General features: G+C 32.8%; 2 protein-coding genes across 2 annotated transcripts; both read left to right on the forward strand.

Moving 5' to 3' along the window:
- Window positions 1-968: 968 nt before the first annotated feature.
- LOC115972564 (glycine-rich cell wall structural protein 1.8-like) lies at window positions 969-1,970 on the forward strand. The gene has a single exon (XM_031092889.1). The coding sequence runs from the start codon at window positions 1,004-1,006 to the stop codon at window positions 1,784-1,786; it is 783 nt and encodes a 260-aa protein (XP_030948749.1). The 5' UTR covers window positions 969-1,003; the 3' UTR covers window positions 1,787-1,970.
- A 5,088-nt stretch (window positions 1,971-7,058) lies between these two features.
- LOC115972563 (glycine-rich cell wall structural protein 1.8-like) lies at window positions 7,059-8,237 on the forward strand. Its single transcript, XM_031092888.1, has one exon. The coding sequence runs from the start codon at window positions 7,091-7,093 to the stop codon at window positions 8,045-8,047; it is 957 nt and encodes a 318-aa protein (XP_030948748.1). The 5' UTR covers window positions 7,059-7,090; the 3' UTR covers window positions 8,048-8,237.
- Window positions 8,238-14,918: the final 6,681 nt, after the last annotated feature.

The following is a 14,918-nucleotide window of genomic DNA, read 5'->3' on the forward strand; positions in this document are numbered from 1 at the left end:
GGAAAATATAGAGTCAAATCTACTTGCATTAGTTACCTAGTAATAGATAAGATGTAGTCATGTACAGATAAAGAATATAAAAGATGTTAAATTTAGCAAACTATACGTACCTAGATGTAGATGGAACGTCCATATAAATAAAATTTGCCACGTCCATATATTCAGTGTCTTCATCTCAAAACCAACGCAATAGAATTATTAATAAAGGTATTAACCATGTAAGGTGTAGCAATTATATATATTCCAAGAATAGTACGTAAGTTGTGTAGCAAAATTAGGACCGGCACCCAATCATTATATACGTACATTATGACCATAAGATATCTTAGATCAACACTACAAGAAGATTAAAGTTAAATAAGAAGCTGAAATATGCTTTGACAGTCTTACTATTAAAAAAAAGTACAGAATAAATTTACTCTTTATGGCTTATTTCGGGGGCTAACTACTTTCAGATAAATCACATTATCAGCTATTGCCATAAGAGAAGTCATGTTAACAAATGTAATTATGATACGTGAATCACAATATCATACACACACTTTGAACGAAAAGTAAACCTGCAAAGATCATATAAACATTACAATATACAGTACATGCATATGGCTCAAAAAATAACCGAACTAGTTGCTCTCTTAACGTACGTACGTGGTCATTTTTTTAATTAGTATATCCATCAAAGACTTTTTTTTTTTTTTTTTTTGACATCAGAAATCCATCAAATTATAATTAGGTCTATGCAAGATTTGGGTTAACATATTTGCGAGAATGTGGGCGACAGCAAAATCACACTAATGGGTGAGTCGCTAGTGTGAGTGAAACCAATATTGTATTGGACCACCGGCACCATGTGGGACTCCAAAAATACCTTTTCCGTGCGCTTCAACCACTCTTTGTGAAGTAGACGCGGTTTTGGACCCCCATCCCGTTCCTATATATACTCCCACCTTCCATACCATTCTAACTCAAGCTTGTGGGATTATTCCAACATTGATATTTTCCCATGGCGATTCAGAAAGTGTTTAGTGTTGTTTTCTTTGCTCTGTTGGGCTTAGGTATTTGTTCTGCAACTCGAGCCCTTCTTACCCTTGAAAATGGAAATGTGCATGTTGGCTATGGCACTGTTGTTCATGGAGCTGTAGGAGAACACGGGTTTACTGGTGCTGGCTATGGAGGTGGTGCAGGGAGTGGAGAAGGTGGTGGAGCAGGATATGGAGGTGCGGGTGGACTTGGTGGTGGTGGTGGCGGTGGAAGTGGAAGTGGAGGTGGAGGTGGAAGTGGGGCAGCTGGTGGTGCTGCTGGATATGGAAGTGGTGGTGGGGAAGGAGGTGGTGCTGGATATGGTGAAGGTGGAGAGCATGGGGCTGGATACGGTGGTGGAGGTGGTGGAGGAAGTGGTGGTGGTGGTGGTGCTGGATATGGTGCAGGAGGAGAACATGGTGCTGGTTATGGAAGCGGTGAAGGAGGAGGTGCTGGTAGCGGCTATGGTGCTGGAGGAGCAAGTGGTGGTGGATATGGTGGAGGAGGTGGCGGTGGGAGTGGCGGGGGCGGTGGAGCAGGTTATGGTGCAGGAGGAGCAAGTGGAGGTGGGTATGGCAGTGGTGAAGGAGCTGGAGGAGGTGCTGGTGGTGGAGCTGCTGGTGGTCATGGTGGAGGTGGTGGAGGTGGCGCTGGTTCTGGCGGCGGCGGTGGCGGTGCCTATGGTGCAGGAGGTGCACATGGGGGTGGATACGGAGGAGGCAGTGGGAGTGGAGAGGGTGGTGGCCATGGTGGCTACGCCCCTTAAAATTTCTTCTCTATATCAGAATGCGTCTCTTACTCTAATATGAACCCAAAAAAAAATAATAATAATAAGATTAGCATGGGTAAGATGATAGCTTATAATTCATAAGTATTGTATGAATGCCGGATTAATGCTCTCAAGAAGCTGTATTTAATTATTATGACTAATGAATATGCATTCTTCTTTTTCTGCTTTTAATTTATGATTGATGCATTTAAATAATCAAAATCTCAACCGAATTAGCTAGTGTAAATAAAATAAGAAATAGATGTGAGTACTGTACCAAAGTTAATTACGTGCATGGTAATAATAATCATTAATCTAAAAGGCTTTTACGAATGTAACTACATCTAAACTACCCACTAGAAAATTGGAAAATCTTATTACATATTCGTTACACCTTCAATACATATTATCTTATGAAATCATATTTTAAAAACTTGATTTCAATTCATATGGCAGTACTTCATTTATATTTTACGTTAAGTGTCACATAAACTTATCACACGTACTTAGTTTATCCAATAAAATGATGCCATATTATTTTCAAATAAAATGTTGTGGCATAATGAAAATTATGTGACATTAGTTTATTGGATGAACTAAACACACGTACGTAATGTAGACACCCAAATTTGCACCCATGATTTAATCAAGGAGAATGACTCGAATGACCATCCATGTATCCAAAAAATCATAATTGCATCACATACATTAATTTTTCTTGCATTACACGCATCATTCTGTATTTGTATTACATGCATCATGTCATTCATTACATATCATAAAAATGATCTTGAGATTCTAACGGTCACAATGGTGTTTCCAGTTTTCAAATTAGACCATCGAATTGAAAGGTATTGCATGATCAAGTTTGCAAGGTCAACATGCATTATGTCTAGGTAGAATCGACCACACATGATCAATTTAAATTAATTCTGATTAGTTAAACAATTTAAATTAATTAGATAATTTTGTGATTGGTTGATAATTAGTGTTTAAAATAGGATTGCATGCATAGAAATAAAAGGGATGATTAGATAATAATAAAATTGTGGATAATCTGAAATTTATTAAGATTTATTTTAGGGTATTTATCTACAAGATAATTGTTTTTAAATAGCTTGAATTATCCAAAAAAGAGATGAAAAATCATAGACAGAGAATGAAAACACATCTAGGTACAAGTATCGGCCAAAAAACCCTAGAGGAGGAGTTCAAATGGCACCCGAACACGAAAGAGTATTCGGAGTCCAAAGGGCCATTCAGCACTTTTGGAGTGCTGTCCAAAAGTGCCAAATTAGCATCTTTTGGGTTTTGGCCCAATGGTATTTGGGTGACAATAAGGTACACCATTTTTCGATCTTTTCGCAAAAGGATGCATCCGGATTGTCGTGCCTATTTTTTAGAATCTTCTAGCCTCTATAAATAGAGACTGAACCTTATAATTCAGTACCTTTTTTTTTACACTTTGGGAGGCATATGTTTTAGGCTCTCAAATTGCCCATATTTTCTGATCCTTTCTCTGAGTGTTGTTGTTTAAATTAGGGTTTTTAGGTTTCAAAGAGAATTTCATAAATTTCTTTGAACCCTAAAACATCCTCTCAAGAACGAAGAGTGCTCATGCAAGAGGTTGTTTCTTAACCTTTTTTCTTATGATGTGATGATGCATGTTATACCTCTTTCTTTTTCAAATATCCATAACATGAATTGTTAAAGGTTGTTTTGTTTACAGCATGATTGTTTTTTTTTTTATATATATGATTATTGTAATCTCTTTCTTGAATGTCAATAATCTGCATGTGAACGTTTCTTTTTCTTAAAATAAAACAGATCCATATCTTTATTAGGTGTAGATTTGGATTTTTTCTTTAAATAAAATAGATCTGCTTTTTCTTATATGTAGATCTGGATTTTTCTCAAACATAAAAATAGATCTGCATCTTTTCTAGATGTAGATCTGAATTTTTCTCAATATAAAAACAAATCTGCATTTTTTCTATATATAGATCTGAATTTTTCTTAATATAAACGCAGATCTGTATCTTTTTTAGATATAGATCTGAAATTTTTCTCAAACAAAAAGAGATCTACATCTTTATGAGATGCAAATCTAAATTTTTTTCAAATCAAAACTGATTTGTATCTTTCTTAAAATACAAATCTGATTTTTTTTAATACATGCAAGTTGTTGAAATAAAGAAAGAGATCATGTACTACTATGTTTGTGTTTGTTTTAATTCATGATTGCATAAATTCATATTGTGACTAAAACTCTCTTCTTGAAAAAGTTCTTTTTCATTCTTTTTAATAATAAAAACAAATCTGATATTTTTTAAATCAAAAGACTTTATTTTATGTAATAAAAACAGATCTGAATTTTTATCTTTAAAACCCACTTTTTTCTACATACTACAAAACAAATATGGTATTTTGACAAATCAAAATCCATTTTTTTTACCAATCAAAACAAATCTGATAATTTTCAAAATAAGAGATTTCATTCATTAATAAATTTGTGTGATCTAGTTTTTGTTTCACATGTTCAACATATCATTCATGACATGCACTAAATGGTACATTGGTCATAAGAGTCTAGAAGACCAAACTTTGTCTAGGCGGAATGGGTGCCTAACACCTTTCCATTCCGTAACCTAGCCTCCGGATTTAGGTCATTAGTTAAGTAGATCTAGTCTTATCTTTGTTTGTTTTGGGTAGAATGTAACTAAGACAAAAAGCCATGTAAATATTTGATAGATTGTAACTAAAACCCAAAGCTATGTAACTTTTTAATTTTTCAGATATGTTATTTTTATTCAATTAATGAAGAGAACAATTCAGTCATGTATTTTTTTTCTTTTTTTTTTTTATAAAAAAAATAAGTGGCGATTCCATACCACTTACCCAAAAAGAGAGGTGCCCTAAAAGGTACCCGAATCTCTTTTTTGAGGGACACTTTTTTGTCGAGGTCTCTCACACGTAGTAAGCTTATGTGGCACTTAACAAAAAATATAGATAGAATGGTTACTGATGCAAAAAAAAATTAATAATAATAATAATAAATAAGAAAAAAAGAAGAGAAAGAAAACATTTTGGGGTAAAATCTAAATTCTGAAATTTTAGTGTGTAAAATTCAAAGATCCCAAATTTTAAGAGAATAGTTTGCACTTTAGCCTATCATTTCTACTATACACCAATCATAATTTGTGATTTAAAAATAAAAACATTTTGAAATTTGTTGTGTATCTAGACTTTTTGTTTTGAAACACTCTTAAGGTCCGTTTGAGAACAGCTTATTTAGATTTGTTGAAAGTGTATTAAAGTATACTTGTACCTTGAAAAAAGTGAAAAAAAAAATGTAATGTATTAAAAAGCTATACATAAAAGATAAAAGATAAAAATTAAAAGCTAAAAACTGAAATTGAAGCCAAACACACTATTAATGTGCCTTTAAGAGATTAAGGGGGTGTTTGATAAAGGAGTTTGAGTAATGTTGTTTGAGTGTTTTTGATATACATGTGGGTGAAAAAATATGTGTAATATTGTTTAAAATACTCAAAAGTGTGTTTGAACTTACCTACCAAACACCCCCTAGAGAACTCGGACTAAGAATCTCTTCTTGGTACTCATTTGGGAGTTCACCAATAGGCTTTATCCTCCCCTTCTCTCCTCTTTACAATTATTTGACCAAAAAAAAAAAAAAAAGAGAGAGAGAAGAAGAAGAAGAAGATAAATTACACCAATTTCAGTAAAGATATCATGACATGACACCACCTCCAAACCATTGACAAAATAACACTTCTCTTTGGATTTGACAAATAAGTTCATGTCTAACTTTCCTAACATAATATTTTATTTTATTATTTTTAAAATCATACCAAAAATATGGAAACAAAATGACATTCTCCCTTAAGGTTTTTATAAATAATACTATCCTTGAAGTTTATATAAATTAGTAGGCATAATTTTAATTGTTTTTTGATTTTCTTCCCTTGGACATGCATGAGCTTGCATGCTATCTTCTTAGTTAACATTACAATTTCATACTCCCACAATAAAATTGCTTGAAACAAAATCTTTTTCAAATGGTTTCAGAATTTGTTTGCGAAAAGTGTTCATAATTTTTTTTTTTTTTTAAAGAGGGTTTAAATTCAAAAGTGTTATCAAAGTTTTCCAAAGAACTTTTTCAAAGAGGTTTTATTCAAAACTCATGAGAATTTCACTAAAACCCTTCCAGGGAATTTTTTCCACCAAAAACTCATGAGATTTTTCCTAAATTCCCTTTCCCATAAAAACTTGAGATTTTTCAAAAAAAGTGCCTTGAAAAAACCCTTTATTTTGCGTAAGTATTTATTTGGAGGCTAGTTTGAAATTGCCATGTTACTTTAAAAAAATGGATGTAAGCTATGCTTAACTCCATATTCCATTTAATATATACATGCTAATTAAGTTATGTTCAATTGTTCATGCACTTTATTTCCCAGAATAAGTTGTACATAATTAGGACTGGCACCCAATCATTCTATACGTACATTATGACCATAAGATATCTTAGATCAACACTTCAAGAAGATTAAAGTTAAATAAGAAGCTGAAATGTGCTCTTACAGTCTCACTACTAAAAAAAGTACAGAATTAATTTCCTTTTTATGGCTTATTTCGGGAGCTAACTACTTTCAGATAAATCACATTATCAGCTATTGCCATAAGAGAAGTCATGTTAACAAATGTAATTATGATACATGAATCACAATATTATACACACAATTTGAACGAAAAGCAAACCTGCAAAGATCATATAAACATTATAATATACAGTACATGCATATGGCTCAAAAAATAACCGAACTAGTTGCTCTCTTAACGTACGTACGTGGTCATTTTTTTAATTATATTAGTATATACTATCCGCCACAAAATGAATAAATCAATAAAAACTACGTTAGCCATTGGTGTGAAAAGGATATCAATGAGTCGGAAATCCATCAAAGACTTTTTTTTTTTTTTGGACATCAAAAATCCATCAAATTATAATTAGGTCTATGCAAGATTTGGGTTAACATATTTGCGAGAATGTGGGCGACAGCAAAATCACACTAATGGGTGAGTCGCTAGTGTGAGTGAAACCAATATTGTATTGGACCACCGGCACCATGTGGGACTCCAAAAATACCTTTTTCCGTGCGCTTCAACCACTCTTTGTGATGTAGACACGCTTTTGGACCCCCATCCCGTTCCTATATATACCCACCTTCCATACCATTCTGACTCAAGGTTGTGGGATTATTCCAACATTGATATTTTCCCATGGCAATTCAGAAAGTGTTTAGTGTTGTTTTCTTTGCTCTGTTGGGCTTAGGTATTTGTTCTGCAACTCGAGCCCTTCTTACCCTTGAAAATGGAAATGTGCATGTTGGCTATGGCACTGTTGTTCATGGAGCTGTAGGAGAACACGGGTTTACTGGTGCTGGCTATGGAGGTGGTGCAGGGAGTGGAGAAGGTGGTGGAGCAGGATATGGAGGTGCGGGTGGACTTGGTGGTGGTGGTGGCGGTGGAAGTGGAAGTGGAGGTGGAGGTGGAAGTGGGGCAGCTGGTGGTGCTGCTGGATATGGAAGTGGTGGTGGGGAAGGAGGTGGTGCTGGATATGGTGAAGGTGGAGAGCATGGGGCTGGATACGGTGGTGGAGGTGGTGGAGGAAGTGGTGGTGGTGGTGGTGCTGGATATGGTGCAGGAGGAGAGCATGGTGCTGGTTATGGAAGCGGTGAAGGAGGAGGTGCTGGTAGCGGCTATGGTGCTGGAGGAGCAGGTGGTGGTGGATATGGTGGAGGTGGAGAGCATGGGGCTGGATACGGTGGTGGAGGTGGTGGAGGAAGTGGTGGTGGTGGTGGTGCTGGATATGGTGCAGGAGGAGAGCATGGTGCTGGTTATGGAAGCGGTGAAGGAGGAGGTGCTGGTAGCGGCTATGGTGCTGGAGGAGCAAGTGGTGGTGGATATGGTGGAGGAGGTGGCGGTGGGAGTGGTGGGGGCGGTGGAGCAGGTTATGGTGCAGGAGGAGCAAGTGGAGGTGGGTATGGCAGTGGTGAAGGAGCTGGAGGAGGTGCTGGTGGTGGAGCTGCTGGTGGTCATGGTGGAGGTGGTGGAGGTGGCGCTGGTTCTGGCGGCGGCGGTGGCGGTGCCTATGGTGCAGGAGGTGCACATGGGGGTGGATACGGAGGAGGCAGTGGGAGTGGAGAGGGTGGTGGCCATGGTGGCTACGCCCCTTAAAATTTCTTCTCTATATCAGAATGCGTCTCTTACTCTAATATGAACCCAAAAAAAATAATAATAAGATTAGCATGGGTAAGATGATAGCTTATAATTCATAAGTATTGTATGAAGGCCGGATTAATGCTCTCAAGAAGCTGTATTTAATTATTATGACTAATGAATATGCATTCTTCTTTTTCTGCTTTTAATTTATGATTGATGCATTTAAATAATCAAAATCTCAACTGAATTAGTGTAAATAAAATAAGAAATAAATGTGAGTACTGTACCAAAGTTAATTACGTGCATGGTACTAATAATCATTCTAAAAGGCTTTTACGAATGTAACTACATTTAAACTAACCACTAGAAAATTGCAAAATCTTATTACATATTCATTACACCCTCAATACATATTATCTTATGAAATCATATTTTAAAAATTTGATTTCAATTCATATGATAGTGTATGTTATGAGTGTGTAATAAAGAGTATCTGAGTATCATTACTCCTAAAAAAATACAAGTGACTATTGTTTATGCAAGAGTACGCTATTTTGTAACCACCAGTGCACAAAATAAATTTCACAACTTTTTCCATAACATTTGAGGTGAAAAGTTGTAACAATTGTAACATTACTGTTATATGAGACTATCAATGACATCATTTTGGTTATAATGCAAGCTACACTCCTAAAGTTTAGACGATTTAAATTTTACACTCTAAAATTTCACAATTTGAATTTCACTCCTTGAAGATTTAGAATTTGGATTTTACTAGCTAAAATTATATTTTATTTGTATCAACGGTACTTTAATTTATATTTTCCATTATGTGTGACATAAACTTATCACGCGTGCTTAGTTTGTCCAATAAAATGATGCCATATTATTTTCAAATAAAATGTAATGGCATAATGAAAATTATGTGACATCATTTATTGAATGAACTAAACACACGTAGTAAGTTTATGTGGCACTTAACAAAAAATATAGATAGAATGGCTGCTTATGCAAAAAAAGAAAAAAAAAAAAAAAACATTTTGGGATAAAATCTAAATTCTGAAATTTTAGAATGTAAAATCCAAAGATCCCAAACTTTAAGAATATAGTTTGTACTTTAGCCTTCATTTCTACTGTACGCCAATCATAATTTGTCATTTCAACATAAAAAAAATAAAAACATTTTGAAATTTGTTGTATATCTAGCCTTTTTGTTTTGAAACACTCTTAGGGTCCGTTTAAAAATAGCTTATTTAGTTTTGCTGAAAATATGTAAAAGTATACTTATATTTTGAAAAAAGTATTAAAAAAAAAGTGAAAAAAAAAAAAAGAGAAAATGTAATGTATTAAAAAGCTATACATAACATATAAAAGATAAAAACTAAAAGTTAAAAGCTGAATCTGAAGCCAAACACACTATTAATGTGCCTTTCAAAGATTAGAGAACTCGGACTAAGAATCTCTTCTTGGTACTCATTTGGGAGTTCACCAATAGGCTTTATCCTCCCCTTCTCTCATCTTTACAATTATGTGACCCAAAAAAAAAAAAGATAAATTACACCAATTTCAGTAAAGATATCATGAAATGACACTACCTCCAAACCATTCACAAAATAACACTCCTCTTTGGATTTGACAAATAAGTTCATGTCTAACTTTCCTAACATAATATTTTATTTTATTATTTTTAAAATCATACCAAAAATATGGAAACAAAATGACATTCTCCCTTAAGGTTTTTATAAATAATACTATCCTTGAAGTTTATATAAATTAGTAGGCATAATTTTCATTGTTATTTGATTTTCTTCCCTTGGACATGCATGAGCTTGCATGCTATCTTCTTAGTTAACATTGCAATTTCATACTCCCACAATAAATTGCTTGAAACAAACATCTTTTTCAAATCGTTTCAAATTTTGTTTACGAAAAGTGTTCATAATTTTTTTTTTTAAGAGGGTTTAAATTCAAAAGTGTTATCAAAGTTTTCCAAAGAAGTTTTTCCAAGAGGTTTTATTGAAAACTAATGAGAATTTCACTAAAACCCCTTCCAGGGAATTTTTTTTCCACCAAAAACTCATGAGATTTTTCCTAAATTCCCTTTCCCATAAAAACTTGAGATTTTTCAAAAAAAAAGTGCCTTGAAAAAACCCTTTATTTTGCGTATGCATTTATTTGGAGGCTAGTTTGAAATTGCCATGTTACTTTAAAAAATGGATGTAAGCTATGCTTAACTCCATATTCCATTTAAAATATACATGCTAAGTTATGTTCAATTGTTCATGCACTTTATTTCCAAGAATAAATTGTACATACTTACATGCTCATGCATTTCACTATAGTCCATATTTTGTCTCCTCTTGTTGTTCTCATCTCATGTCTCCAGTGACTCCTCTCATGATGGGAATATGTACGAAATTCTCAGATTTGTGAGATGCAAAAATAGAAAAGAAATATATATATATATATATATACGCCAAAGAAAAATAATCACACACAAGACAATATTTACATAGTTCAGTAATTTACTTACGTCCACAGAATTACAATGATTTCACTATTCTCAAGAAAAAATACACAGTTAGGCAGTACAATTTTCTCTCTCAAAACAACATAAAATCTTAGGGAGTTTTTGGTACATGTACTTAAATACACGGAATTGCAATGATTTCACTATTCTCAGGAAAAAATACACAGTTCGGCAGTACAATTTTCTCTCTCAAAACAACATAAAATCTTAGGGGGTTTTTGGTACATGCACTTAAAAACATGTGTTTTGTTGTTTGAAAACACGTGTGAAAAAATATGTGAAAATACGTGTAATGTTGTTTAAAAACTAAAAACATATGTTTGAATTGTCATACCAAACAGGGCCTTAATCTCCAAAACAACAGTTTTTATATATCTAGGAAAAAAAATAGCAAGCAAAACAACAAAAATTAGTAATTTGTTAATCTTAAATCTTCGGAAAAAAAAACAATTAAGTGGGCAAAAAAGTGTAAATACTAAAAAACTATTAAGTGTGAGGTAATGGAAGTGAGGACTAAAGAAATGTTTTTACTTATTTAATGATTGTATTGTTGTGTTAAATTATTAATAAAGTAATACAAAAGACAACAAAAACTTAATGAATTAAAAAGACCAATAAGTTGTCAAAGTTGAGTTGAATTGTTAAATAAAATAATTGAATGATTAAAGACGAAAACTAACAAATAATAAATTAAAGTATTCCAAGCAATAATAATTAAAGTTCACTTAACAAAAATAATTAATAAATTTATTATAGTAAAATATTTTTTTTAGAATTAAAAACTATTAATTATTTATAGACGATTTCCAAGGTTAAATCTTAGTAACAATAATTATATTTTCATTATACTAAGAAACAATATGTTAAATGAACTAATAGTTTATGATAGGCCAAGAATGTATCAACCCATTTGATAAATTAATCAATTAATTAGCCAAATTAATTAATTAGATTCAATTACATGTAATAAGCGTATAATAGCACAAACAAATCATTAAATAACTAAATACAGTGGAAAATAAATTTGACACGGGTGATTTGTTTACGAATGAAGAAAACCATCAAGGTAAAACCCCATCGGGTGAATTTAAAGTCACCACTCCTGAGAATCTACTATTATCAAAGTAAGCGGTTACAAGTAAAATGAATCACAGTACCTAATACCAACCTACAGTTAAACCCTTACCCCAATACATAATTGGACTTGCAATGTAGTGACAATCTTTCCTTTCAATGCACAGCTCTCAGTACATGACTTGAAAAATCTTCCTTCAGATCATGAGTTATGAGAAAATATCTCATCTTGTCATCCTAATAATCAAAATAAAATAAGAAAATATTATTTACAAGAAGATCTTTGTTAATCTCTTTAACATGAATTTGAATAATACCCGTAAAAAAAATTCTAGAAGCCGCCACTGACATATATACATTGCTCTTACATGGGTTCAGATCAATAAGTGAATCAAATCAAGAAGAATAGTCAAACAATCATTAGCGATGAGAGAGAGAGAGAGAGAGAGAGAGAGAGAGAGAGAGAGAGAGAGCCAAACCTCATGGCTAAGAAGAAATCTGCAATGGTCCAAAACAAAATTGCACAAATCTAAAAGCAACAATAGAGAAAGTTTAAAGAGAAAAACTCTTTTTATTCGACTAAATCGCAATTTATACCCTTAAAGTTTGGGGTGATTTTGTTATTGTCCATTAGAGTCACAAAATTCGGATATGTACCCTTAAAGTTACATATTTTTTGGATTTAAGCCATTCCCTCCATGTGTCGTAATGAGGTGTTTGTTGCTTGAGATATTGGGGGGTAAAATGCATCCGTCTTAACTCAAAATGGAATAATTCTATGAATCCAAAATATGGGACAATTAGGGTGTAAAATCAAAATTACCAAAAATTTTAAGAGTGCAATTGTAATTTGGTCAAAATAATATCCAGCATGGCTTTGATAGGGTTCAAAACAATGTAGTTTTGAATAAAACAATTGGCATCATTTTGAACTTAGCTGGCACTTAATTAACACCTCATTACATCACATTAGCATGATGACTTAAATCATAATCAACACAATACATAATATTTGGGTTATGGCTCCAAATTTTGAAAGTTTAGGGGGTGTCAAAATTACCACAAACTTTAAGGATGCCCATTGTAATTTATGGCCTGTTTGGATTGAGGAGGGAATGAGGGGGAATAGAGTAGAATTGGCTAAAAATAAGCTAATTTTGTGCAAAATCTACTCTACTCTCCCTCCCTCTCTCTCAATCTAAATGCACCATTAGTCTTTCTATTTTTTAAAGGGAAGGGGTAGCAAGGGTTCGAGTAATGAATACAAAGAAATTTGAGGTTTGATATATATATATATATATATATATATATATATTCTATTTTTTCATCAATTGACTAATATTAAGAATTTAATTAAAACCTTTAAATGAAAATTAAGAGATAATTATATGGGTTAAAACTTGGGGTCTTATTTTACTTGAGAGCCTTAGGCTATTGTCTCAATTGTGGATAATTATAGAATACTTAAGGAATACCGTAAATGTATACTCTCTCTTACATACATAATAGTGAGTTTTAATAATTAAATTTATAATGAAACTCACAATTCATATAAAAGAGAGAAATATGCATTTACAGTATTCTTCAGAAAATTTATAACTTTTCGTGTCTAATGGGTGATCTGCCTTGCTAGCTAGCTTTCGATCTACTATTATTCGTAATAATGAAGCACCTTAGATCTATGGGCAAAAGGGAGTCGAGGGTAGTGGTGCAGTTGCTCACGGTGATCCCACCAAAACCGATTCAACCTTCTACAAAGTCTGCTTTATAACGGTAAGATTCCTTCCTTCCTCAACACAGCAAATAACACCATTCCTCCTCCTCCAATTATTACCCATTAAAAATATCATCCGCTTCTTTTATATGTAGTCAACACGGACATACATAAACAAAACCAAAACAAAAATCCTTCTACCCATGGTCTTAAATACAAAAGAAGTTATGTATCCCAACACTCCCTAGTCAGTCTTCAATTTGTTAATTAAATTAGATTAGATTTTACACTTCCTTCTCAAGCTTCGTTTTCAATATATCTCTTGAGCAATTAAAAATGAAAGTTAATGTGGAAGAAAATAAAGATTAAAGGATGTACAGTTTCTTAATAAAAATCAAAAGAATTAATGTATAAAACTTTTTAAAAATTTTGTGCATATTGTCGTATTTTTCATTAGTTTAAAATTAACTTATTTTCTCATTTTAATCTAGGTGATCAAATAGCCTATTTGAATTTCGAATATCGAAATTAATCTTTTAAATGAATAGATTAACAAATATTTATTAATTATTTCTGTTTATATTAATTATTTTTATAAAATATATACTTATAATTAGCTATAAGAATAAAGGGGAAAGTGTGTATAATACTGATTATAGTTTATATTCACATAATATTCACATAATAGTTTTACACGAACTAATTAATCTACACTAAACACAGAAAACAAATTATAGTTTACGATCGCATTAAATTTTGTATGTCAATTAATATATTCTATTTAGTTATTTGTTTTGCTATTTATTACTTAACCCTTTTAGAATTAATTTTGTTTTCAATCTTCTATTTTAATCTTACCTGAATAAATCCTAACTTCACGGCTACTTTGATCTTTTGATAGGTTCTCTAGTGTTACTTCCGCCAAATAATACCAGTAGGACAAGATGGTAAACAGAGTTATTATGCTGTACCCAAAACTGATCAAACCCATCACCCATGTCTTTTTTGGGAGTTGCAGTGTTTTTTGGTTAAAACAATCTAAATGTGATGGTTTTGGAATGGTGCAATATTGTAGCTTTTGAAGATTGAAGAATCAAACTGTTCAAATTGTAGATTCCAATGAACCTAATTGAGGTTTTTGTAGTTCTCGCTTGAAAAATAAAATTTGGATGGCAATGAAAATAAAATTATCTTAAACTGTTGTTATTTGTATAGGAGATAAGTAATAAAAACAAAACAAAAAAATCGTTAAAGAAAATATTCTATCACAAAAATTTTCCAAAAAGATTAAAAAGGAAAAGCAAAATTGGGTTGTCTAAGTTTACTTTGATATAGAGGACAGCATACACACACAGTACTAGTGAGTGTAACAAGTCTTGAGTGAGTTTCTTCATGCGGAATGTGTGTGCATACTGGGCCATATTATGTGGACAGCCATTTACTCTTTGGCATATGCTTCAACAGCTCTTTGCCCGTAAATGAGCTTTTGGAACTCTATTCTACTCCTATATATATCAACCTTCCCATGGATTTTAAGCTAAGGTTGTGGCATTCTAACACATATTACC

Source organism: Quercus lobata, chromosome 12 (genome assembly GCF_001633185.2).
Source record: "Quercus lobata isolate SW786 chromosome 12, ValleyOak3.0 Primary Assembly, whole genome shotgun sequence".
Classification (NCBI taxonomy): Eukaryota; Viridiplantae; Streptophyta; class Magnoliopsida; order Fagales; family Fagaceae; genus Quercus; species Quercus lobata.